This window comes from Schistocerca serialis, chromosome 1 (assembly GCF_023864345.2).
Source record: "Schistocerca serialis cubense isolate TAMUIC-IGC-003099 chromosome 1, iqSchSeri2.2, whole genome shotgun sequence".
NCBI lineage: Eukaryota > Metazoa > Arthropoda > Insecta > Orthoptera > Acrididae > Schistocerca > Schistocerca serialis.
Genome location: NC_064638.1, coordinates 331,010,981 through 331,035,455, shown reverse-complemented (window position 1 = coordinate 331,035,455; position 24,475 = coordinate 331,010,981). Strand labels below are relative to the sequence as shown.

The window sequence follows — 24,475 nt, the reverse complement described above, 5'->3', positions numbered from 1 at the left end:
TACTTCTATAATAAAGATCAAAAGCATTGTTTAGAGGTTGGCAAAGCGTCTAATAATGGGACACGTTTATTGGAGAGAGCGTCTTACATCAAATTAGACAGTTGTTAAGTGCAAAGATGCTGGGCAAGTTTTTGGTAGCCAGGGAACTTTATGAGACTCTCAAATGTACCAGTGCACATAGACATTGACAAATTAAACAGCTGTTGAGTGCAAAGGTGCTGGGTAAGTTTTCAGTAGCCAGGGAAATTGATGAGACTCTTAAATGCATTAGTGCACATAGACAATGAAGAGTTAAGGATAAGCAGAAAGGGTAAGTTGTGTTACATGTATGAGGAATATAGTGAAGTGGGTCAGTAGTTAGCTTGAGTTTGATTCATTGATTTTACTGAAATGCATTACAGTTATCTTCTCAATGTTGTTTGTCAAAATCCTTAAACAAATGTGCTCTTCACTATGAACACCTAAAACCATTGCATGTGAGAGACAGACTACATTTGGACAGTGAAGACAAGTTGTGCGTAAGTAGAAGCTCGTGTACAGCACCAGAGCGGAGTAAAATTTTTTGGAAAAATAGCAGCAGCATTGAGTCTACACAACATGGTGTTCATCAAAGAAAAATAACAGGACATGCATATAACTAAACTAATTTTGTATCTGTAGCCAAGAAAATTAATCTGGTCCAAAACCACCTTTTTTTTTGGTACTGTGGTGAACAAAACACCTAAAATAATTTGTGAACATTCTAATGACCAAATAATGAAGGGACTGCCAACAAAATAAGTCATCTTAGTAAGAATTTTAACATGTATAGCCTGGAAACCTAGGTGGAGACGTACAGCACTTGATGCTTTTGCCAGACCAAAATGAGGTTGCAAGCATTAAGAAACCGCTGATTTCAGGCTGGCTGATTGTTAAGTTGAGGGTAAAAATGTGACACGGTCATGTACCATCTATAAGCAAACAGCCCCAACATAGTATAAAAAGGCCACCAGTTAACCAGTGGGCGAGTGAACAGAATTCAATAGTTAGTGTTGCTGCCAGCAGACAAACCTCGGGTGTCTGTCAGCCAACAGCAGAAAATTACGTGAGTGAAAGAATCTATTGAATTAAGCTTGTACATGAACGATGACTTGCATTCTTGCCTGTACATACCTCTGGACTGTGGTTAGTTAGTCTATCATCGCGTACTTGTACCCAGGTCTGATTCACACTTGCAGTGTGATGTGTAACAGATCCTGAGAGCTCAATTTCAGCAGTAAGAAACTGGCTCCTTTTTATGATTTGAGTCAATGTGATAGGCTAGGCAGGCTATTTGTTATATTAATTTGAATATCTAGTAAGCCTCATCTATTTTCTGCGCTCAGTGAAAATTATGACTCCAATGTCTGCACTCTTCGACATGTTGATGTAAACTTGGGAAGAAGTGATAAAATCAGACTAAGGTACCAACACAGAAGCTCATTTCTTTATGTCTACCTCCCTAGCATGATACCTGAGTCTTTTTGTACTGTCTCCAACCATAGGGATCTGATAAACCTCAGCTAGACCCTGCCACCGACCTGTTCTTTTGCATAAAGCCGCTCACGTGCCAAAGAGTCGGTATTCCTGAAAAATCCCGCATTACTTCCTTTTCTACTGAGAGATTCATACATGTGGAAGAGTTGAAACCACTTGCCCAACCTGTGTGCTTTCATTTACAAGAGACAAGAAAGATGCTGATGTCAATGTGCTGAAGAGTAGCCATCTTTGTAGGTGACACATAACACTTCTGGTTTCTCCACCTCACCATACACTTACTAGAAGTTGCTGTATTAATGTGTGTGCATAATAAGCTGTGCAATTACCCATTCTTACTTTCCTCATCTTAACCCAAAGCGTGGGAAATTGGTTCTTTCTGTGTTCTCTGCTTTCCACTCCACACACTGGTGCTGCAGGCTTAATCAGAGCGCCATTAGTAAATAATTTCGATTCTGTCCATCTGCCACCTAAAAGTATCATACATAAGGAGCCCATCTCTCAAGTATTACTCAAAAGGCAGGGATTGTGTCGGGGGGTGGGGGGACAGGAAAAATATTTTTAAAATTGAAGTTATTTAGCAGCATAGCTCAGTATGTTTGGCACCTTGTTTTTACAACTTAAGGCAATAAATGAAAGTCAAGCTCTGCCAAATTTGCTTTCGCCAGTTCATTCTCTGAGCCACATATCTTAAGTTTTTTTCCTCAATCAGTAAATACTTCTTCTTTACACTTATCATCAATTTTGTTATTTATCTAATGCATCCCCCAACTTCTTTTCTTATCTTGTCTTATATCCTTAAATTTCCCAGTGTATCTCTTCTTTCAGTTCCTTGTCACTTGTTTTATGTGTAAGTTTAACTAAATTTGGTGAGCAGTAAATTGATTAATTTTTGGATTGATTCATTTGTAAATTCCTCTTTCTTTACACACACACACACACACACACACACACACACACACAAAATACTCTTAAAGAGTACTGATATAGTTGCTTGCAGTTCATACCTGCTTTTCAATGCTGATATCTTGTTTCATGTGGACCATCTTCCAACAGATGTGTGATTTTTTCCTGCTAATATCTAAACGGTTTCAATAAATATTGTGTATGTTCTTCCAATGTTCTTTGCAGTGAAGATGAAGATGAAGAGGAGGAAGATGATGAAGATGAAGATAAAGAAGACAGTGAAAGTGAGAGTGAAAGTGAAGAAGAAAATAGTGTAACAGAAGGACTAGAGGAAGTTGTACATATCCAAATAACAGATAATAAATCAGTTACTCAAGTTAAAGATGATGCGCAGGTAATTGTCTGTAGAAATGTAACAGTATGTATGCATGTTCAGTCTTATTACTCTTACAATTTTTTGATCAGTTTAAATTGCAAAGCTTTACATTATCTACAAAAACTGAGGAACCTACTTATGCAGACATGTTATGATCTCGATTAACATGTGGGACAGCTAATTATCCAAGTTTGACATTTTTAAATCTAACTTCATTAATTTAATTCTAACATGAAACATTCTGATGAACAGAGATGCACTAGTTTTTAATGTAACTTTCACTGCCAAAAAGTCCTGAGCAACATGAAATACTAATGTGATCAAAATTTGTTTACTTGCCCCTTCTCTCTCTCTCCCTCCCTCCCTCCCCCTCTCCCCCTCCCCCTACCAACCCCCTCCATCCTATCCCCATCCATTTCTCTCTCCCCCTCCCCCTTTCCCTCCCCCTCTCATACACCCTCCCTCTCTCATACATCCTTCCACCTCACCGTCCCCCTCCCCCAACACCCTCTGCCTCCCCCTCCACCACCACATATCCCCCCACCACCTGCTGCCTCCCCCTCCTCCATGCCCCCTCTATCGCTCGGCCCCCATCCCTCCCACCTCTCCGCTCTCCTCTGTCTTCCCCCCACCCCGCTCCGCCTCACCTCTGACTTCCCCCCACCCCGCTCCACCTCGCTTCTGTCTCCCCCCCCCCCCCCCCGCACCACCACTACCACCACTCTGCCTCTCTCTCTCCCCCCCCCCCCCCCACCCCAACTTGCATCTCTACCACCGCCCCCACCCTCTCCATCTCTCCCTCTCCATCTCTCCCTCTCCATCTCTCCCTCTCCATCTCTCCCTCTCCCTATCTTCCCCTCCCTCACACACAGATTTACTGTTCTTATATTATGAAAACACTACTGTTTTGCAGGTGAACCTAAAAACATTTTTGAATTCACCCACGGCAGAAAATTTTGCGAGCATAGGAAGTGGACATGCAGAAATAATTATAGCTGAAGCAAAGGTAGAGTGGGATTTTCTGATAACATTGTATACCTCTTCAATACAAACCATAAGCTAAGCTGTGCCAGAGAATGTCTGTTGGTGAAAGACACATATTTGGAGCATTTAATCTATTAAAAAAATCTTGTAACTTTCAGTGTAGATATGAATAAGGTCTTTGAATTTTTGGCATTATTTAACAGAGGTGTAATTTCCAAATTCTTCATTAGCCTGTGCATAACTCTGTAGATACCTATCATCAATCCCGTAATCTCTCAGATCAGCTAGACTCCGAAAGTTTCAAATCGAGGTATGGTGGTTAATAGGTTTACTTAGTTATTAGAGTTGCCTCTGTGATCTCTTTCTAACTTTGATAAAAGAAAAAGTGTACCACCAGTGATTTCACTATCAACTATGTAGAAAAATGAAACAAACTCAAGTATGAAAATATTATTTAATTATGTTAGCGTTATGCTTATGTGCAGTAATGACCATATTTAAAAAAATAGTTTTATGGAACAAAATATTATTTCCCTCCACAAAAATGATCACAGCCTGTATTTCACACATGTATTTATTTAATTATATAGGGTGAGCCAAAAAAGGACTTCACAACTTTGGAATGATATAGAAATTTATTGTGACAACTTACAGAATCAGTAGATGTCATCTTGTAGGATACATACTCATGTTTGATTCATGTCGTGCGTCAGTGCCCCATTGTGCCACCAGGAATGCCAGCATAGTGCACAGTTAAAATTTCTAGTTTCTTTGTTGCGGAGTGTGCTAGCTGTGTGTTTTTGTTTCATTAAACAAATCCTGCAACTGTTCGGCATAAATTTTGTACCGAATGCTCCAAAGAATATCCAAGCAGGCCTACAATTTGCTCCAGGCACAAGAACTTCATTGAGATGGGTGTTCAGGGTGACTTCATAAATCGTCAGGTCGCCCAAGCACTGATGATGATGTCAAATGGGTTAGGGAGAGCTTTGCCCGAAGTCTGCAAAAATCAATGCACTGTGTGTGTGTGTGTGTGTGTGTGTGTGTGTGTGTGTGTGTGTGTGTGTCTGAGACCAACATTCCATAAAATGCGTTGTGGTGAGTAGTGTGGACTTAAAACCATAGAGATGTAGGTAAGATTACTCGGTGATGCAGATAAGAATGCTCTTGGGGAATTCTGTGCAGAAATGTTGCGTGAGATAGAGGACAAGAGACATTCCTGAACACAACAGTCTTCAGTGATGAGTCAACATTTCGTGTCAGTGGCACGGTGAACACCCACAACTGCAGAATACGAGGCAGGGAAAATCCACATGTAACCCTGGAACACATTCGTGACAGCCCCAAAGTTAATGTGTTTGGTGCCCTTAGCAAATTAAGTGTATGACCCTTTCTTCTTCATGGAGAAAACTGTCACTGGTATTGTATATCTGGATATGCTTGAAAACTTTTGAATCCTGCAGATCAAGGAAGGTGACAGAGATTGGACAGTTTACTATCAGCTAGACAATGCATCCCCTAACTTCCTCATGAAAGTTTGTGGTTTTCCCAATAATCACTTCCCAGGTCAAGCCAATTGCCATGTCCATTTCACATTCCAGACTTGACATCAATAGATTTCTTTCTCTGGGGTTTTATTAGCGATCGTGCGTATGTTCTTCCCCTACCAACAATTTAGTCAACATGAAAAATGGAATCTATGCTGCCGTTGCACAATTAAGCCTGATTTGCTGTAATGAGTGTGGGAAGAAAGTGATTACCAGTGGGATGTTTGCTGCATAGCAAACGGTAGTCACTTTGAACCAAAATGTCACTTGACACTTTCATGTGAAACATTACATTGTTTGCTACAAAATGACACACTTACCAATTCTGTATGTTATCTTAATAAATTTCTGTATCATTCCAAAGTTGTAAAGTCCTTTCTGACTCTCACTGAACATTCCACCTGGCATTTGAGTCACTTCATTTCTCTGGTCTTTATGTTGAATTACCAAATTTGTTTCAGCGGCACCCAAAAGAAAAGTTTTTGGAGAAGTTCATGCCCCTTTTGATGGCAGTTTCATCACTAAGCACAAGCAATTCTGAAACTGCAAACAGTTCAGTACTGTCATGTTGCAATACATTGTACAAAGAATTATTTGATTGGGCAAATACAGTGGAAAATATTTCTATTGTAAACAACTCACTCCTAGCCTACCTTGGGTTGATTAAGGTAATTTTATTTATTTTCATTCCATTGTTCCTGAATATGACTTGTTGTGTTAAGATCAATGTAAAAATTAGGAAAAACAACATTACAGCTTCCAGCAAATTATGTCAATTGACACTCTATCGTAAGGTATCATTTTTAAGCACATGCATGTTTAACCATTGATCACATATAAACAAAACTTTTGCTGTTAATTTCTTAATGTGCTTTTACAGCATAGGTATACATCACTTCCTTACAAACTATTCTGTCTCGGAAATGCACATGCGCCGCACTTCTTGATGCCTTTATTGTGAAAAGAGTGAGATTATTTCAACAGCTAGCTCTTCCACAGTTAATTCACACACAAATTCTTTGCTTCCTAGTTCTACTTCGTTGCTCCAGAGATATGGAAGTAATAGAGCTATAGATCTATACTTTATGGTGGGTTTCCATCTCATTTCTTCCCCTCCCCCCCCCCCCCACCCCCACCCCTCCCTCCTCCTCCTTCTCTCTCTCTCTCTCTCTCTCTCTCTCTCTCTCTCTCTCTCTCTCTCTCTCTCTCTCCCCCCCCCCCCCTCTCTCCCCCCTCCCAAGCAACTGTAACCTCATTGAAACAAAGTTATATGTTCCATCAATGGCACTACACTAATGCAAAAAATCAATACTCAAAAAGCCATACCATTGAAGAAAAGGAGTCACTAAATACCTTGCCATCTAACAGTAGTCTTGCCTGTTACTAGTGTTGTAATGTTGCTTCATTCCCCATTTTACAGTCCTCACTGTCTGTTGCTACTTAGTTGTACAGCAGAGTAACAAAGTTTCATGACAAGTGACAATGCAATAAAAAAATGTGTCTGCTTCATCAGCAAACATCACCGAATGCCATTCATTAACTTCCAGTAGTTTTTGTTTGTCAGTCAAAAGTTGAAGTATTCACAGAGAGCACACACTGTGATAGTTTAACAGCTCCCATAATTTAAACTGACCTGAGAAACACTTTAAGGAAGTATTGAAAGTTCATTGCCTTCAATGAGATCATGAATGATGAAAGTTCTCCACAATGCTTTTGCATGGGTGGTGATCATAGTTCTTCTCATTTCAACCTGTTAACGACCTTCCTTGAGAGCTGAAGATACACAGCACTGTTAGTGATTATGATCTACAGAGTGTCAAGTACAGAAGCAAATGAGTTGAGTGAATACTGAGTTGCGAAGGAATTACACAATTAAATTCTAGTAAGGGCATCTTATAATGAAGAAATCTAATGCATATAGGTGTCAAAGAAGAGTGAGGAGAAGTTGGTGTGACATGTCAAAATACCATAAAACGAATAAATAATGAGGTAGAGAAGCAAGCTCATTTATTCTGACCTTAAGCAACTTCACCTGACAATACGTCGGATGGGACCATCCACCTGAAAGTTAAGCCTTATGTCGCAAACTCAGTGCACTGTTTTAAGTGTCAGTGCTGTGGATGCACCATCATTGCCTGGAATTAATGGGTAACTTGTGGAAACAATTGGTCAAGCTGCACATGAAGGTGGCAACTGTTGTTTGGCTTGTTTAGTCTGTGTTAATTTCGAAGGCAAAAATGCTGTTTGGAGCTGTGGTGGTCAGGTATTCTCGGATGAAATGAATATGGAAGAGGTAAGAAATGAAAAAAGACCTTACTTGGAAGCTAAAAAAATTGTGGCTCCTGAAACCACCTACTTCTGCAACATTATTTGCTTCAGTGACTCGAAATGGGATTCTTCAATTCTCTCTACCAACAGGTGTCTCAGTTACAGTAAATCAGTAAAGGGAACAAAGTCACCTGTCCAGGACTCAGTGATTGTAATGGCATCGAAATGGAGGATGACACAGAGAAGGCAAAAGCAGTTTCACTGAGAAAGATCATACTGCAGTTCCGTCTTTTGATTGTCACATGAAAACCAAAACGAGATGAAATAAGTGTGTGCAGGATGGAAAATCAAATAAAATCACTTGAGAGAGGAAACGTTTCTGGACCTGATGGAATACCTGTAAGATTTTTTGTAAAGTGTATGAAAATATGCATTTCTTCTGGCAGCAGTCTACCTTAGATGGCTGGAGGAGCAAAACATTCACAGTGATTTAAAGAGTGTGCAGGTCATTCCCATTTTCAGGAAGGTTCACTGAATTGTAGCACACAGCAAACAACAATGCTGTGAAAGACAGCTTGCTCTGTTCAGTCATGAAACCCAGAAGGCAGTAGGTACTGGTGCCCAAGTTGATGCAGTGTTCCTTGACTTTCAGAATGCATTTGGCGCAGTTGTGTGCTATTGCCTAATGAACAATATATGACTTTTCAGGATATCAGACTAGCTTTGTGATTGGAGTAAAGAATTCATAGTAAATAACACACAGCATGTGAAGAACAAACTTCAGCTATTAATAGTGTGTGTGTGTGTGTGTGTGTGTGTGTGTGTGTGTGTGTGTGTGTGTGGTGTGATTTTAACCATATACTGAATATTTAATTAACCTGCAAATAGTGTATGTTAGTTTATGTTTTAAAAACTTGGTGAGGTTTGTGGGCCACATTTGTTTCAAAGCTTATTGTGGGTGCCACACCTAAGGGATCTGAGGGCAAGTTCCATCAAGGCATTGGACATCTTAAATTCCCTCAGTCACATGTTGTGGGGGATAGAAAGGGCACATTTTCTCTGGTTTCATAAAGCTTGTGTATCATCTTGCTTACATTATGGTTGCACACTTCACCGATTGGGAATAACCACATATCTCAGGACTACCAATGCTGACCACTGGGGTTACGTAACCAAGGTCACAGAGTTTGTATATAAGTGGGCAGTGCACACCAGTGGAACCATTCTGCTGTGAGCTCTATCTGCAACAGCATTGAAGCACTATGCGTCGTTGTCGTGTGTATCGTCAATGTCGCCACCGCATCATCTCATGTTGTGTGAGGTGTAAAAGTTTTTCACTGTTCCAAAATAATCAGCGTATCAAACCAGTGTTCATTGTCCCATGGAAGCAGTTTACACAAATGGTCTGCCAGGAATGAGGCCGTAAAACAAATTTGCATGACATGATTGGCTGGGAATCCTCAGGACTCCACTGCCTGTTTGCAAGTTGTTTTAATTGGTCACCACTTCGGTGCATTGTGCTTCCTTATCCTGCCCAGTAATCTTACCTAGGAAAGGGGACCTACAGTTTAATGTGAAATCTTAAAATCTTAAAAACCACTGTGAAATGCACAGCATGAGATACTTAAATTGTACTTCACTTACCTTCACTCTCTTCCCTGCCTACAAAGGTTGGGGATGGAGGTGTTGTTTTGCTTGATACCAGAGCACAGGGCCACCCTCTGGCAATGCACTCGCACATTTTTCCCCCACTCCTCTCCTTTTTTGCTCCATTTTCCTACTTCCCTGCCTAGCAACCTCCTGAAACCCTGCCTGTTGCCAGCAGACAGCACTCCTTGCTCCCCCTTCCCTGCCCCCTTCAGATTGCTGCTTCCATCCCACATGATAGTTATGTTCTGGCTGAGCGGCTGGTGTTGGCAGTCATGTGTGCGTGAGGCGTGCATGCTTATGTGAGTGAATGGTGCGCATTTCTCTTCTTCTGATGAAGGCTGTGGTCAAAAGCTTGTGTAAGTGTCTTTCAATTGTGCCTGTCTGCAATTTAATGTGTCATCTTTACCATAAGTAGAGATCTATCTTTTTGTACATCATTGTTACAATATTTTCAAATTTAAGAATTATGACTGGTTACTGAAACACTCATTTCACAGCGATTTGAAGTAAACAATATGAACTATAGTTTTTAAGAATATTTCTGAAAGAAGTAGAATTAAATTGTAGTAACTTCTCCATAAAATTGTTATTAACCCTGTTTAATATCTAAACTTATTCTGCTGTAAGTGCTCGGCAGTAAATATAGTAAATAAATGGGGCACACAGTAGTGAAGTGTTGACAGCATATTGTCTCCAAGTAGAAATTTGAAATTGTGACAACACTATGAGTGTTTTTTGGACACAGAGCTATTTGTTCTTTAATTCGTTAGTTTTATCAGATTTGTAGTTTCTAAATAAAATAATGGAACTGAATGAGATGTTAAAAAAACACCAAAATTGGCAAAAATAGCACCAAAATTGGCCAAAAAAATATATTTTTCTTCCCCTGTCTCTTTTAACAACCAGTACAATTTAAGTATCTCATGCTGTGCATTTCACAGTGGTTTGCAAAGCATGGGTGTAGAAGTACAGGTATGTAAGTGTAGAGGTGAATAGGATATTTAAGTCACTTTGTTTGAGCTGCATGCTTCCTTGGTTGCACATTTGCTAATTTATTTCCCTGAATTCCCATGTGCTCTGGAATAGAGAAGAATGTCACCTCCATCTCCAGGCTTTGGTAGCAGGGAAGTGAGTCCTGGATGTTCTGGCCATTTTGTCTGCTGTGAATGAATTTATGGGCACTTAGTGAGTGAGAGCACATGTGATATTTCTCTGGACAATAATGTCCAGTCTGCTCGAGTCCCCTGAAGTCTGTGTTAAAGGAGAGGAGCGACAAAAGATGGACGGGTATATCGTCAGGGGCTGGCCTTCTACCATTGCATATGCCCATCTTTCCCTAGTACTCTCCTTTTCCTCTCTCTTTTCCTGCTGTCCCTGCCCCTTCCCTGCCCCTTCCCTGCCCCTTCCAGATTGCTACATCCATCCCATGTGATAGTTGCATTCTGGCTCGGGCTGCCGGTGTTGGTAGTTATGTATGCGTGAGGTGTGCTTGCTTATGTGAATGAATGGTGTGCGTTTCTCTTTTTCTAACGAAGACTGTAGCCAAAAGCTTATGTGTCAATATCTTTTAATTGTGGAAAATCCAGGATGGAATGTAACAATACCAGAGAAGGAAAGTTGGTACTCACCATATAGCAGAGATGCTGAGTTGCGATAGGCATAACAAAAAGATTCATAGCTTTCGGCCATTAAGGCTTTTGTCAGCAGGACACACACACACACACACACACACACACACACACATATACTTTTCAAGACTTGTCAAAAATGTATCACAGTGTGCCATGCATGTAAATATAACATCTTGTCAGTTGGTTGGAGTTGACGGTCAACAAACAGAAACACAATGAAATGTGTGGTGGTCATTTAGTCAGCTATCTTCAGTTGAAGTTTTGTGTGAGTACAATGTACACCAATGAACAGAAGGTAGAAATATTTTTCTATGGACACTGTAAGTTACCCAAACAGTCTACACACACACACACACACACACACACACACACACACACACACACTCACTTCACAACCCACTGTATGGTGCATGTTGGAGGGTACTGTTAGACATTTCTTTTCTTGTTTCACCCGCAATTACAGTGAGTGAGAAATGACTGTTTACACGTCTTTGTACAAACCCTAATTTCTCTTGCCTTCATGGTCCGTACGCAGAATTTTTTGGCGGCAGTAGAATCACTCTGCCGTCAGCTTTCAATCCTGGTTCTCTCTCTCTCTCTCTCTCTCTCTCTCTCTCTCCCTCTCTCCCCCCCCCCCCCCCCCCCACACTTTTTTTTTTTTTTAAATAGTGTTCTGCAAGAAGGTCATCATCTTCCTTCCAGGGATTCCCATTTCAGTTCATGAAGCAAGTCTGTACTACTTGAGTGTTGATCAGACTTGCCTGCATCGCAAACTCTCGAGCAGTACTCAAGAATGGGTCGCATTAGTGTGTTGTACATGATCTTCTTTATAGATGAGCTACACTTTCCTAAAATTCTCCCAATACACTGAAGTCAGCCTTTTGCCTTCCCTACTACAGTCCTTCCATGCTCATTCCATTTCGTATCACTTTGCAATGTTATGCCCAGATATTTAAATGAATTGACTGTTTCGAGCAATGCATTACTCATGCTGTATTCAAACATTACAGGTTTGTTTTTCCTACTCATATGCACTAACCTACATTTTTCTTACATTTAGAGTTAGTAGTTGTTCATCCCACCAGCAAGAATTTTGTGCAAGTTGTCTTATACTCTTCTACAGTCACTCAAAGAGAACACTTACTTGTAAATCATATGAGAGGTATTGGAAAAGTCCGTGCAAAGTCCGAGAGATGGCACCACTGGTACGTATCAAGGTCATGTTTAGTTAGTAGCATCTTTGGAAAGAACGCACACAAAGTTTCAGCGATATTGGTCTATTTCTTTGTGTTTGGTGTGAATCAAGGAAGTCGTGTGATCGTCAAAAAATGGACGAAAAAGAATTTTGTTTCGTGATTAAACATTTCTTTATGAAAGGCAAAACACCTCAGGGGACTAAATAGAAACTTGATAAACATTACAGTGACTCTGCACCTTTGATTAGAACGGTTTCAAAATTTTCGGAGTGGCCATATGGGCACAAGTGATGCTGAACGTTCTGGACACCCTGTGGAGGTTAAGAGTCCAGAAATCATTGATAAAATCATGATATGGTGATGGATGACAGAAGAGTTAAGGTGCGTGAGATTGCTTGTGCTGTGGGCATCTTGAATGAATGGGTACATAATATTTTGCATAAACATTTGGACATGAGAAAGCTATCCACAAGATGGGTTCCGTGGTTGCTCATGCTTGACCAAAAACGGAATCATGTGAAGTGTTGCAAGGATGGTTTGCAGCTGTTCAGGAAGAATCTGCAGGTCTTTAAGTGTCGATTTGTCACTGTGGATGAAACATGGATACATTACTATACTCCTGAGACCAAACAACAATCTAAATGATGGGTTACCAAGGGAGAATCTGCACCAAAAAAGGCAAAGACCATTCATTCAGCTGGAAAGGTTATGACGACTGTCTTTTGGGACTTGCAAGGGGTAATCCTCATCGACTATCTGGAAAAAGGTAAAACTGTTACCAGTGAATATTATTCGTCGTTATTGGACCATTTGAAAACTGAGCTGCAAGAAAAACACCGGCGATTATACCGCAAAAATAGTCCTTTTCCATCACGACAGTGCACCAGTACATAACTCAGCAGTTGTGGTTGCAAAATTAATGGACATAGGATTCAAACTCGTTTCACATCCCTCCCTATTCTCCAGTCTCGGCTCCCTTGGACTACTATTTCTTCCCCAATCTGAAGAAATGGCTGGTGGGACAAAGATTTTGTACAAATGAGGGTGTGATTGCAGCAACTAATAGCTATTTTACAGACTTGGACAATTACTATTATTCAGAAGGGGTCAACAAATTAGAACAGCGTTGGACAAAGTTTATAAGTCTAAAAGAAGACTATGTTGAAAAATAAAAAAGGTTTACCCCAAACATGTAAATAGTTTTTATTTTTGCATGGACTTTTTGAATACCCCCCATAGCGTCATCAGCAAACAGTTGCAGATTGCTTTTCACCTTGTCCAACATATCATTTATGTATATAGAGAATAAGAGCAGTCCTTCTCACTGCCCTGGAGTACTGCTGATGGTACCCTTGTCTCCAATGAACACTTGCCATCAAAGACTGTTACTTCAAAAGTGTTCAAGTCACTCACGTATCTGCTAATCTAATCTGTATGCTTGGACCTTCATTAATAATCTGCGGTGGGCACCATGTCAAATGCATTCCAAAAATCTATGAATATGGAATCTGCATGCTGCTCTTCATCCATGGTTTTCAGGATACTGTCTGAGAAAAGGGCAAGCTAAGTTTCACATGATTGATGCTTTCTAAATCTGTGGTGATATATGGATAGAAGCTTTTCTGCCTCAAGGAAGTTTATTATATTCTAATTGAGAATGTGTTCAAGAATTCTGCAGCGAACAGTTGTTAAGGATATTGGTCTATAATTTTGTGGGTCTGTTCTTCTACTCTTTTTATGTATAGTATCCATCTGCACTTTTTTGCAGTCACTTGGGACTTGGTGCTGTGCGTGAGATTTGCGTTAAATGCAAGCTAAGTAAAAGGGCCATAGAGTACTTTGTACTGGATTCCATCCAGATCTGGCGACTTATCTCTTTTAAACTCTTTTGGTTATTTCTCTATACCAGGGATACCTATTACTGTGGCATTGATATGGGAGTCTGTGGATGGTCAAACGATAGTATGCGTGTATGATCCTCCTGCTTGAAAGATTTCTTAAATCCAAAATTTAATACTTTAGCTTTCCTTTTGCCATCTTTTACTGCCAGGTAAGGCTGGTTAATGAGTGATTGGATGGAGGCCTTAGACTTGCTTAGTGATTTTACATAGGACCAATATTTTCTCAGCCAGATCTTTTGCTAAGATATGAAAGTGGTAACTGTGTGCTTCATGCAGAGATTCTTTTATAGATGCACGAATCTCTACTAACCTTTGCTTCTTGTCATTAACATAAAAAAAAAAAAAAAATTCTTGAGAGTGCAGCAGTCTCTGTTTCCACAACATTTTATGACTTTTGTTATTGAACCGCTGTAGATCTTTTCCATCTGTAATCCCTGTATTCAGCACATACATCTCCAAAGCACAATATATGATCAGTTTAAACTTTGCTCATCATTTTGGGACTAAATGATGTCTACTGATTGTCTAATAGGGGAGATAACTGCTTATCTGTTTTTCCTAGCAAAAAATACTCTCCTAGCCTTTGTGGTGGTTTTAGTGATTTCACTACAATGACATCATGATCACTAATCAAACAATGGAAAATCCAGGATGGAATGTAACAATATTATGAAAAGGCAAGTTGTTGCAACCATATAGCGGAGATCCTGAGCCGCAGATAGGCACAACAAGAAGGCTGTCGCAAATAAAGCTTTTGACCCGTAAACCCTTAATCAACACACACACACACACACACACACACACACACACACACACACACACACACACACACACACCCCTACCTGTATGGCTACAGATGTCTGGGACAGCAGTTGTGTGTGTGCATGCGCGCATGTGTCTGTCGTCTATTTTTGACGAAGGCCTTATTGGCCGAAAGCTGTATTTGTGACAATCTTTTGTTGTGCCTATCTGTGACTCAGCATCTCAGCTATATGGTGAGTAGCATCTTTCCTTTTCTTAATAGTGTCTAGTGAAGGAAACAAAAGAAAAGTTTGGAGTAGGTATTAAAATCCATGGGGAAAAAATAAAAACTTTGAGGTTCGCCGATGACATTGTAATTCTGTCAGAGATGTAATTCTGTCAGAGACAGCAAAGGACTTGGAAGAGCAGCTGAACGGAATGTATAGTGTCTTGAAAAGAGGATATAAGATGAACATCAACAAAAGCAAAACGAGGATAATGGAATGTAGTCGAATTAAGTCATGTAATGCTGAGGGAATTGGATTAGGAAATGAGACACTTAAAGTAGTAAAGGAGTTTTGCTATTTGGGGAGCAAAATAACTGATGATGGTCGAAGTAGGATATAAAATGTAGACTGGCAATGGCAAGGAAAGCGTTTCTGAAGAACAGAAATTTCTTAACATCAAATATAGATTTAAGTGTTAGGAAGTCGTTTATGAAAGTATTTATATGGAGTGTAGCCATGTATGGAAGTGAAACGTGGGCGATAAATAGTTGGACAAGAAGAGAATAGAAGCTTTTGAATTGTGGTGCTACAGAAGGATGCTGAAGATTAGATGGGTAGATCACATAACTAATGAGGAGGTATTGAATAGGATTGGGGAGAAGAGGAGCTTGTGGCACAACTTGACAAGGGGACCGGTTGGTAGGACATGTTCTGAGACATCAAGGGATCACCAATTTCGTATTGGAGGGCAGCGTGGAGGGTAAAAATCATTGAGGGAGACCAAGAGATGAATACACTAAGCAGGTTCAGAAAGATGTAGGTTGCAGTAGTTACTGGGAGATGAAGAAGCTTGCACAGGATAGAGTAGCATGGAGAGCTGCATCAAATCAGTCTCAGGACAGAAGACCACAACAACAACAATAGTGTCTCTGTACTAACATTGACACTAAGATCAAGCCTGTTTGTAGTTACAAGGTCAAAATTATATCCATTGCTTGTGGGTTGTCGAACTAGATGCTCATGACAGTTTTCGAAAAATGCTTCACAAGGCTGTCTGTCTGTACTACCTGCAATTAATCCGTAGATATCCCAGCCTGTACTTGTTAGGGTAAAGTTGTCTCCAACTAATTTGATCTGGTTATTTGCGCACTACTGAATGTAGACTTTGAATGATTCCACAACTGTTACTGTGGAGTTGGGTGGCCAGTAATAGCAACAGGTGGCCAATAATTGCAATAACCTGAGAATGTTGGTTCTTGTCAGGATATCACTCTGTGAAATTCCGCTGCCTGAGTAGCAGTAAGCCTCCTTCAACCACAGTAGAAGAAAAGTAATTGTGATGCAAGTTATAATCAAGGACTGCTTTTTTGTGCACAACATATTGTTTAAAAGTGGAGCAGTACTGTGCTACAAGTACCTATATTGTAAATAAGAAAACATCATTGCAATTACTGTCTGCTAAATTACATTATCCATAGATGAGTAGCATTTCTACCATATCTTTGTTAGTGTACATTGTTCTCGTATATATCATCAATTGAAGATGGTAGACTGAATGACCAGTGTGTAGTTTCTCTGTTATGCCAGAATACCTGCACTATGTGCTAATAGGGGAGTGTCAGTCAGTTTCATGTTGTTTTTAATAACATCATGTTTACAAGAATGGTACACTGTGATTCATTTCCGAGTAGGTCTTGAGAAGAGGAAGTGGATTATTGAATAAAAAATACAGTGTGCTATTTGAAAAAGAAGTAAGCTTTCGGCCTAATAGACCTTCATCAGAATTACACACACACACACACACACACACACACACACACACACACACACACACACACACACACACAGTATCTGGTTGCCAAGACCAGACTGCGAGCAGTAGTGCTTGATAGAAGAAGCAGTCTAGATGGTGGGCTAAGGAGGTGGAAAGAGGGTAGGGCAGCTAGGTGCAGTCGATTGGTTAAACTGGGTGGGGGTGGGTGCTGTGGATAAGGAGAGAAGTAAAAAGACTATGGGTGCATTGCTGGAATAGAGGGTTGTGTAGTGCTGTAGTGGGTACAGGAGAATGGGATAGGTGGGTGTAGGACAATGACTAACAAAGGTTGAGGGCAGGAGGGTTACAGGAATATAGGCTATACTGCAGGGAAAGTTCCCACCTGTGCAGTTCACAAAATCTGGTGTTGATAGGAAGGATCCAGATGGCACAGGCTGTGAGACAGTCATTAAAATGAAGAATGTTGTGTTGGGCAGCTAGCACAGTGACTGGATAGTCCAGCTGCTTCTTGGCATCAGTTTGTCGTTGACCATTTGTGCGGACAGCCCGCCTGTTGGTTGTCATTACCATGCAGAACACAGCACAGTGGTTGCAGCTTAGCTTAGCTTGTAGATCACTGACTGGTTTCACAAGTAGCCCTGCCTCTGATGGGAAGGTGGTGCTTATGACCGTACTGGAGTAGGTGGTGGTGGTGGTGGTGGTGGTGGTGGTAGGATGTATGGGACAGCTCTGGCTCCTAGGTCTATTACATGGATATGAGCCATAAGGGTGGATTTTCCAATACATGTTAAGTACAAGAAAGGCAGTTGTACTGTGTAGTGGCACCTTATAGTCAAATAGCATTTCCTTGTTAAATTTTTTGTTTTGATTCTGGACAAAGTGTTATCTGGGCTGGTCAGGATAAATGGAACTTGCTTAATAGTGAAAAAACTGCCACTTTGAGTCTCTTTCGACCTGGAAGCCCAACCGCATTCAGTACAACAGAAGACTTTTGACAGTGTCTAAATTTTCCTCTGGCATGAAGAGCTGCTATGTCACTAAATTTTGAAAGGATTTCTAGCTCTTCAGAATATTTATACAGCTTAATCGTGTCATACCAGGTATACATACATTCTTTTCCTTGTCATCATTAATAGAGCTCATCACCACCATCTGTGAATGCAAACTTCAATGTATCTGTGCCCGGAACAGTTGACAGCTTAGTTTTAATTTGTAACCCTATGTGTTTCACTGTTTTCTTCACCTATACATGAGGTCCTGAGCCCCACATTTTTCAGAAGTTTTCTGGCTGCATTATTAAAAATTCCTTTTCCTCTAATACAGCATCTGTCTTCAAACTGTTTTTTTAACTTGGAATGGAGGTACCAGTTTTATCTGCCAACATCATTTCCCAAAAATTTTGTACAGCAGACCATGCCAAAAACAACGCATTTCGGAGAGATTTTTACTTCTGTGTGTCAGTTAGACTGCACATTTTTGTAAGACTTAAATGTAAATATGAAAACTTAAAAATGTGACACTTCAGCATATAAGAAGTGCCCAAATCAGTATGGCACCTGCTTGGTTTGCTTTTATTAAACAATCACAGCACAGGACACACCATATTGCGCAAATGTGTTTCTGGTGACAGAACAGATCACTGAGAACATTCATCATAGTATTTGCTGAATACTAGTTTAACTGTTTTGTGAAATGAAATTTATGACAGCCTGATCTGTAGTGTAGCCCTAGTGACTGAAAGAAGCAAAACAATGAGGCACAATGTTGCTTTACATGTATCAAAAAGCGAAAGTGCCATATTTGGTGGTTTTCATATTTACACTCGTGTACTATGGAAACGTGCAGTTAATGTACCAACTAAAGACGTCTCCAAAATTCAACATTTTCCTACAAAAGGGTCAGCATATAAAGCTGTTACTAACTAATGGGGCATCCAGGCATCAGTTTTTAAACTGGAAATAAACAGTCTTTTTAATGTTATATGTGTACCTTGGCCTTCAAACAAAAATCAGGATCCAGTTTCAACATAAAATGTCAGTTACCAATATTAGTAAACTGCTGCCTTCAAATTTGTAAGATTTTTATACGAAATTGGGGAAAATCTCAAATTTTTATTTAAAAAAAAAGCCAGTTTTTTTTATTTTTTGCATTATTGTTTATGCCAATTTTTCCTGAGGGCTTCTTCCTGTTCCATTCACATATGGACTGTCTGAAGATGACTGTTCAAATGCTTCTGGCCATATTGTAGTTAATAAAAATCTTGTCCTCACAATCCCTACAGGAACAATGTGTTAGGGTTGTAGTATATTCCTAGATCCATCATTTAAAGCTTGGTTTTTGAAACTTTGTATGCAGGATTTCTCGGTGTACTATTTTGTGTATCTCCAAGTGTCTGCCAGCTCAGTTTCTTCTCCATTTCCATGATGCCCTTCTGTAGGTCAAACAAACCTGTGACCATTCGTTATGACCTTCTCTGTACACATTCAGTATTGCCTTTTAGTCCTATTTGAGTATGGGTCCCATATATTTGAGCAGTATTCTAGGATGGGCTGCACAAGAGATTTGTAAGCAATTTCCTTTGTAGGATTGCTTTCCCCATTATCCTGCCAGTATACCGAAGTCTGTCTCCGCTTTACTCATGACTGAGTGTAAGTGACCATTCAATTTCATATCCCCAACAGTGTTACATCCAAGTATTTGAACGAATTGGACAATTCCAGCTGTGACTCATTGATATTATAGCCATAGAATACTATATTTTTTTCATTTTGTGAAGTGCGCAATTTTGCACATCTGAACATTTAAAGCAAGTTGTCAGTCCTTGCACCACTCTGAAATATTATCAAGATCTGACTGATTATTTGTACAGCTTCTTTCAGAAAATACTCCAATATGGAAGACTGCATCAACTGCGAAAAGTCTGAGCTTACTATTAATATTGTTCACATTGTCGTTAATATACAGCATGAACAACAAGGGCCACATCCAATTTCCCTGGAGCCCTCTGAAGTTACTTTAACTTCTGTTGTCTCCATCCAAATTAACATGCTGTATCCTCCCCACCGAGAAATCCTCAATACAGTTTCAAATTTCACTTGATACCCCATGCATTAGTACTGTTGATAATAAGCGTAGATACGACACTGAGTCAAATGACTTTTGAAAATCGAGAAATACCGCCTCTACCTGACTGCTTTAATGCTACCTGAAAGCCATTTCCGTATGTCACTTCAGAAGAGTGCAAGCTGGGTTTCAAGTTAACGATTTTCTTTGAAATCGTTATTGATTTTTTTGGAATCCATGTTGGTTGGCATGGAAGAGGTCACTCTGTTCAAAGTAGCTCATTGTGTTTGAACTTGGAATGTGTTCTAAGATTCTACAACAAATGGATGCAAGAATATTTTATAATAGTTTGCTGATCACTTCTGCTGTACTTCTAGTAGACAGGTCTGATCTGTGCTTTCTTCCAGCTACTGGGCATGATTTGTTGTTAGTGGTCTACAGTACATTGTAGTTAAGAGAGGAGTTTATTGACTGAAAATTCAATATAGAATCTAAAAGAGATTCCATCATGCCCTAAAGTTTTCTTCTGTTTTAATGATTTAAGCTGTTTCGCAACACTATTGACATTAATATCTACTTCACTCATATTTGTGGTGGTACAAGAATTAAGTTACGCACTTCAGCTTTTGCTTTGCTACACTCAGTTTCAGTTTTTGTCTCACTCATGAGTGATTGGACACTAATTTTGATGCCTCTAATAGTCTTTGCATACAATGAGAAGTCAGAATGAAAGTCTCCTCCTATCCAAGGGTTGCTGTCACGAAAGTGGTTAGCACATCTGCCTAGTGAACAGGAGAACCTAGTTCGAATCCCAGCCTTGGTACAAATTTTCATTTGTTACTTCTGTCTGCAAATATACAAAATTTCTTGCTGTCTAAATATCATCCTTTCAATGAATTAAATCGTATTTATTTGTTAGTGAACATAATTTTCACAGTTCGTTGGATTTTCTGGACACACAGTACTTGAAACACTTATTTAAAATGGTGTAATCTATGAGATTGTATTTTCTAAAAGCTATTTTCATAATAAATTTTAAGCTGTTATCCAACAACAGCGTTCTTTTTATAAGCCACTGTTGCACTCAGTTAGGCTCAGCATCAACTTCTACACACTGCAAACCTCTGTGATGCACGTGGCAGAGGGTAGATTCTGTTGTTCTGTGCATACTGCAATTAATTATTCTTGTGCTCACAAACCTTGTGAGAGTATCAAGAGGGGTTTTAGCATATTCCTAGAGTTGGTTCTTGAAATTTTGTAATGGAATGCCCTAGGATAAGGAACCAGAAGGATACCGGGTAAACGTGAAACGGCTGGGCCTCAATTAGATATCGTCCATTCCTGTAACAACAATAATAATTGCATTCATTATCAATTACTACAGTGTTAACACTCTGATATGACAACCTACTCACACGTATGTGCAGACTTGCTTTATGGTAAAGAAGCAACCTTTTAGCACTCGGTAAACACAATGAATAAAAAGTTCTTGGTTAAAGTGTTCAATGGTTTTTACCAAGTGGCAAGTAAAAAACCCTTAAAAAATATCATTAACAATAAATGCATAAGTCACAAGAACAGGTGCAGAATAATTGTTCGTGATTGTTAAAGGTCAGAAGAACAATTACTGACAATACAATATAGCCAAAATGACCATATTAAATTTATGTAAAGATGTGCCTGAAGATACTGAACTCAAATAAGAATACTTAAACAGGAAACTGGAAGAACAGCGGCATGGGCAGAAAGACCACACCGTTGAGGTTACCTTAAATAATAGAAGTACATTAACCTTATTGACACTTGAACAAATGTGCATAGTTGGTGCACACAAGGACATCTAAAACGTAGCTCATAAATGTACTTCATTAAAAACAGGTAATGACCATAATAAATACAGAATTTAAAAGGTTTTTTTTTTTTTTAAATGTATCTAGAAGAACTGTTTAAACTAATAACATGAATAAGCCCTTCCATAGCACACACTGAAATATAGGCTGCACTCAAAAACCTTTACAAATATCAAATATACATTAATGAGACACCAGCAAAATTACACAGTAAGCTGCTAACAATGGAGGCCAGAGTAACAAATCAATTATGTAGTGGCAGGCAAGCCCAAAGAACCAACATATTTTTTGACATTTGAATGAAATTGTCAGTCTTTGGACCACCTTGAAATCTTATCAAGATATGACTCAATATTTATGCAGCTTTTTAAAGATGGTATTCTGTGTTATCAATAACTGCATCAGCTACGAAAAGTTTGGTCTTACTATTAATATTGTCTGAGACGCCATTAGTATACAACATGAAAAACAAGTTTTTCAACACACATCTGTGGGCCACAATCAAAGTTACTTCTGCATCTGTTGGTGACGCTCCATCCAAGATAACATGCTGCATCCCCCCTACAAAGAACTCCTTAATCCATTTACAAATTTCACTTATGTACCACATACAATTGTACTTCTAATAATAAGCATAGAAGTGATACTGAGACAAATGCTTTTTAGAAATCAAGAATACTGCATCAATCTGACTGCCTTCATCCATTGCTTTCAGAATGTCGTGTGAGAAAAGTGCGAGTTGGGTTTCAGATGATCAGTGTTGTAAGAACCCGTACTGACTGGTATGTAGAAGGTCATTCTATTCTTGGTACCTCATTAAGTTTGAACTCTGAATATGGTCTAAAATTCTACAACAAATACATGTCAAAGATATTGGACAGCAGTTTTCTGGATCACTTCTGCTACTCTTCTTGTAGACAGGTGTGACCTGTATTGTCTTCCAACTATTGAGCATAGTTTTTTGTGTGAAAATCTATGGCATTTTATGGTTAAAAGAGGGGCTAACTCTGCCACAAATTTGGTATCAAATCTAATCGCTATTCAGTTAGGCTCATGAGCTTTGTTCCAGCAGTTTCAGCTGTTTCTCAACACTTCTTACACTATTATCTGTATCACTCATCTTTGCAAAGGTGCGAGACTTAAAATGGGGCAATGTCCCTGGATTTTCATTTCTAAGGAAACATTTTCAACTTGAATTCAGTGTTAAAGCTTTTGCTTTGCTACCCACAGTTCCAATTCCTGTCTGTTTTCACGAGTGCCTGGACACTTAACTGTGCTACAGCTAATTACTTTTACATTTGACCAGAATTTCTTTAAGCTTTGAGAGAGATCCTTCAATGGCATTCCGCTACAGTAGCTGTGTAAGAATTCACGTATTGCCCTTTTACAACCAGATGTGTTTCATTTAGCATCTCCCTGTTTGTAACCCTATGCTTTGTTTTACATCTATTATGCAGTAACCCCTTGTTGCTTCAGAAGTTCTTTGCACTGATTATGTACCTTGGAGAGTCCTTCACGTCATGAACTGTTCTACTATTGCATATGTCAAGTGCATGGTCAACTGTTCACCTAAACCTAAGCACGCAATTCTCCATGCCCCTCTTTAGAGTTAAATTGAGATACAACATTGGGCTCGTTATTTAATTTGTTGAAAAGATAAATTCTTCTACTTGTTTTAGTTGCCATTTGTTCTATGTTAATGATAGTTGCAATAACTGCATCATTGTCATTGATAAGTTTCTATGCGGGAAAAGATCAAGTCCATTTGTTGCTAGTAGATCCAATATATTTCTATCAAGAGTGGACTTTCGAACAACCTATTCTAGGTGGTTCTCAGAGAACATGTTTAGTAATATGTTACAGTATGTTTTTAACATCCGTTACTTAAAAAACTGTAATTTTTCCAATTGATTGTTGGATGATTTATCTCCAACAATGATGACAAGTATGATTGAGGAACTTATATGATAGTGAATTTAGGTTTCCTCTGAAGTTTTCAGTTGCATATGAAGGTGAGTCTGGTGGATGATAGAAGCACATGATTAAGAGTTTATGCCCACCCTCGATATTGAGTCTTGCCGAGACAATCTTGCATGCGGTTGCAATTTCTATCTCGGGTGACTTGAGTATCTTGTCTGCTGAAATAAATACACCACAGTCATTTACCTTTAACTTACCCTGTTAATATAACTTAAATTTCCCCCCAAAGCCTCACCATCAATTTCTGGTTTTAACCAGGTTTTTGTACCTAGTTTTATGTGAGCTCCAATGCTTTTCAGGAACGGTTCAAACTAATGCACTTTGGTGTCAGTGCTTTTGCATTTAGTCACTATGGTTTTTAATACTCTTGCCTGATGGTGCATTTCATTTTCTTCTCATACTGACACTTCCAGTTCACCTACAGCTTTTGTTATGTAGACTGGTTGGAGAGTCACCTGTTCTGAAAAACAATTCTGTGCACCCTGTGATAGCTGGGTAGCAGCTTCTAATGTGTAGTGGACACAAGACCCATTTAGGGGGACCTTATAGTTCTTACGGATAACAGGCTTGCTGCAGTGGTAGCACTGGTTCCCATCATATCACTGAACATTGTTGGCAAGTGGAGAGCACTCAGCCCTTTGAGGCCATTTGGGGGGGGGGGGGGCTACTTGATTGAGAAGTAGCAGCTCCAGTCACAAAGACTAACAACAGCTGGAAGAATGTTGTGCTGACCACATGCCCCTCTGTATCTGCATCCAGTGACACCAATTGGCTATGAATGACAGGGAGGCCCAGTGATACCATTACGCCTTCTGAGTCCTACTCAAATGGAATTTTATAGTTGGGCCAAGTCCAGGATGCCGTAG

The 24,475-nt window shown here is 39.6% G+C and overlaps 1 protein-coding gene across 2 annotated transcripts in view; it reads left to right on the top strand.

Moving 5' to 3' along the window:
- LOC126469946 (ran GTPase-activating protein 1) overlaps nt 1-24,475 on the top strand; it is a 120,968-nt gene that overhangs the window by 76,354 nt on the left and 20,139 nt on the right. Inside the window, exons 7-9 of one of the 2 annotated variants that reach the window (XM_050097357.1) lie at nt 2,647-2,815; nt 3,711-3,803; nt 5,790-5,996. In XM_050097357.1, the coding sequence (XP_049953314.1) occupies nt 2,647-2,815; nt 3,711-3,803; nt 5,790-5,996 (469 nt within the window). The remainder of the gene's footprint in view (nt 1-2,646; nt 2,816-3,710; nt 3,804-5,789; nt 5,997-24,475) is intronic. The other variant, XM_050097365.1, reaches the window with a different exon arrangement.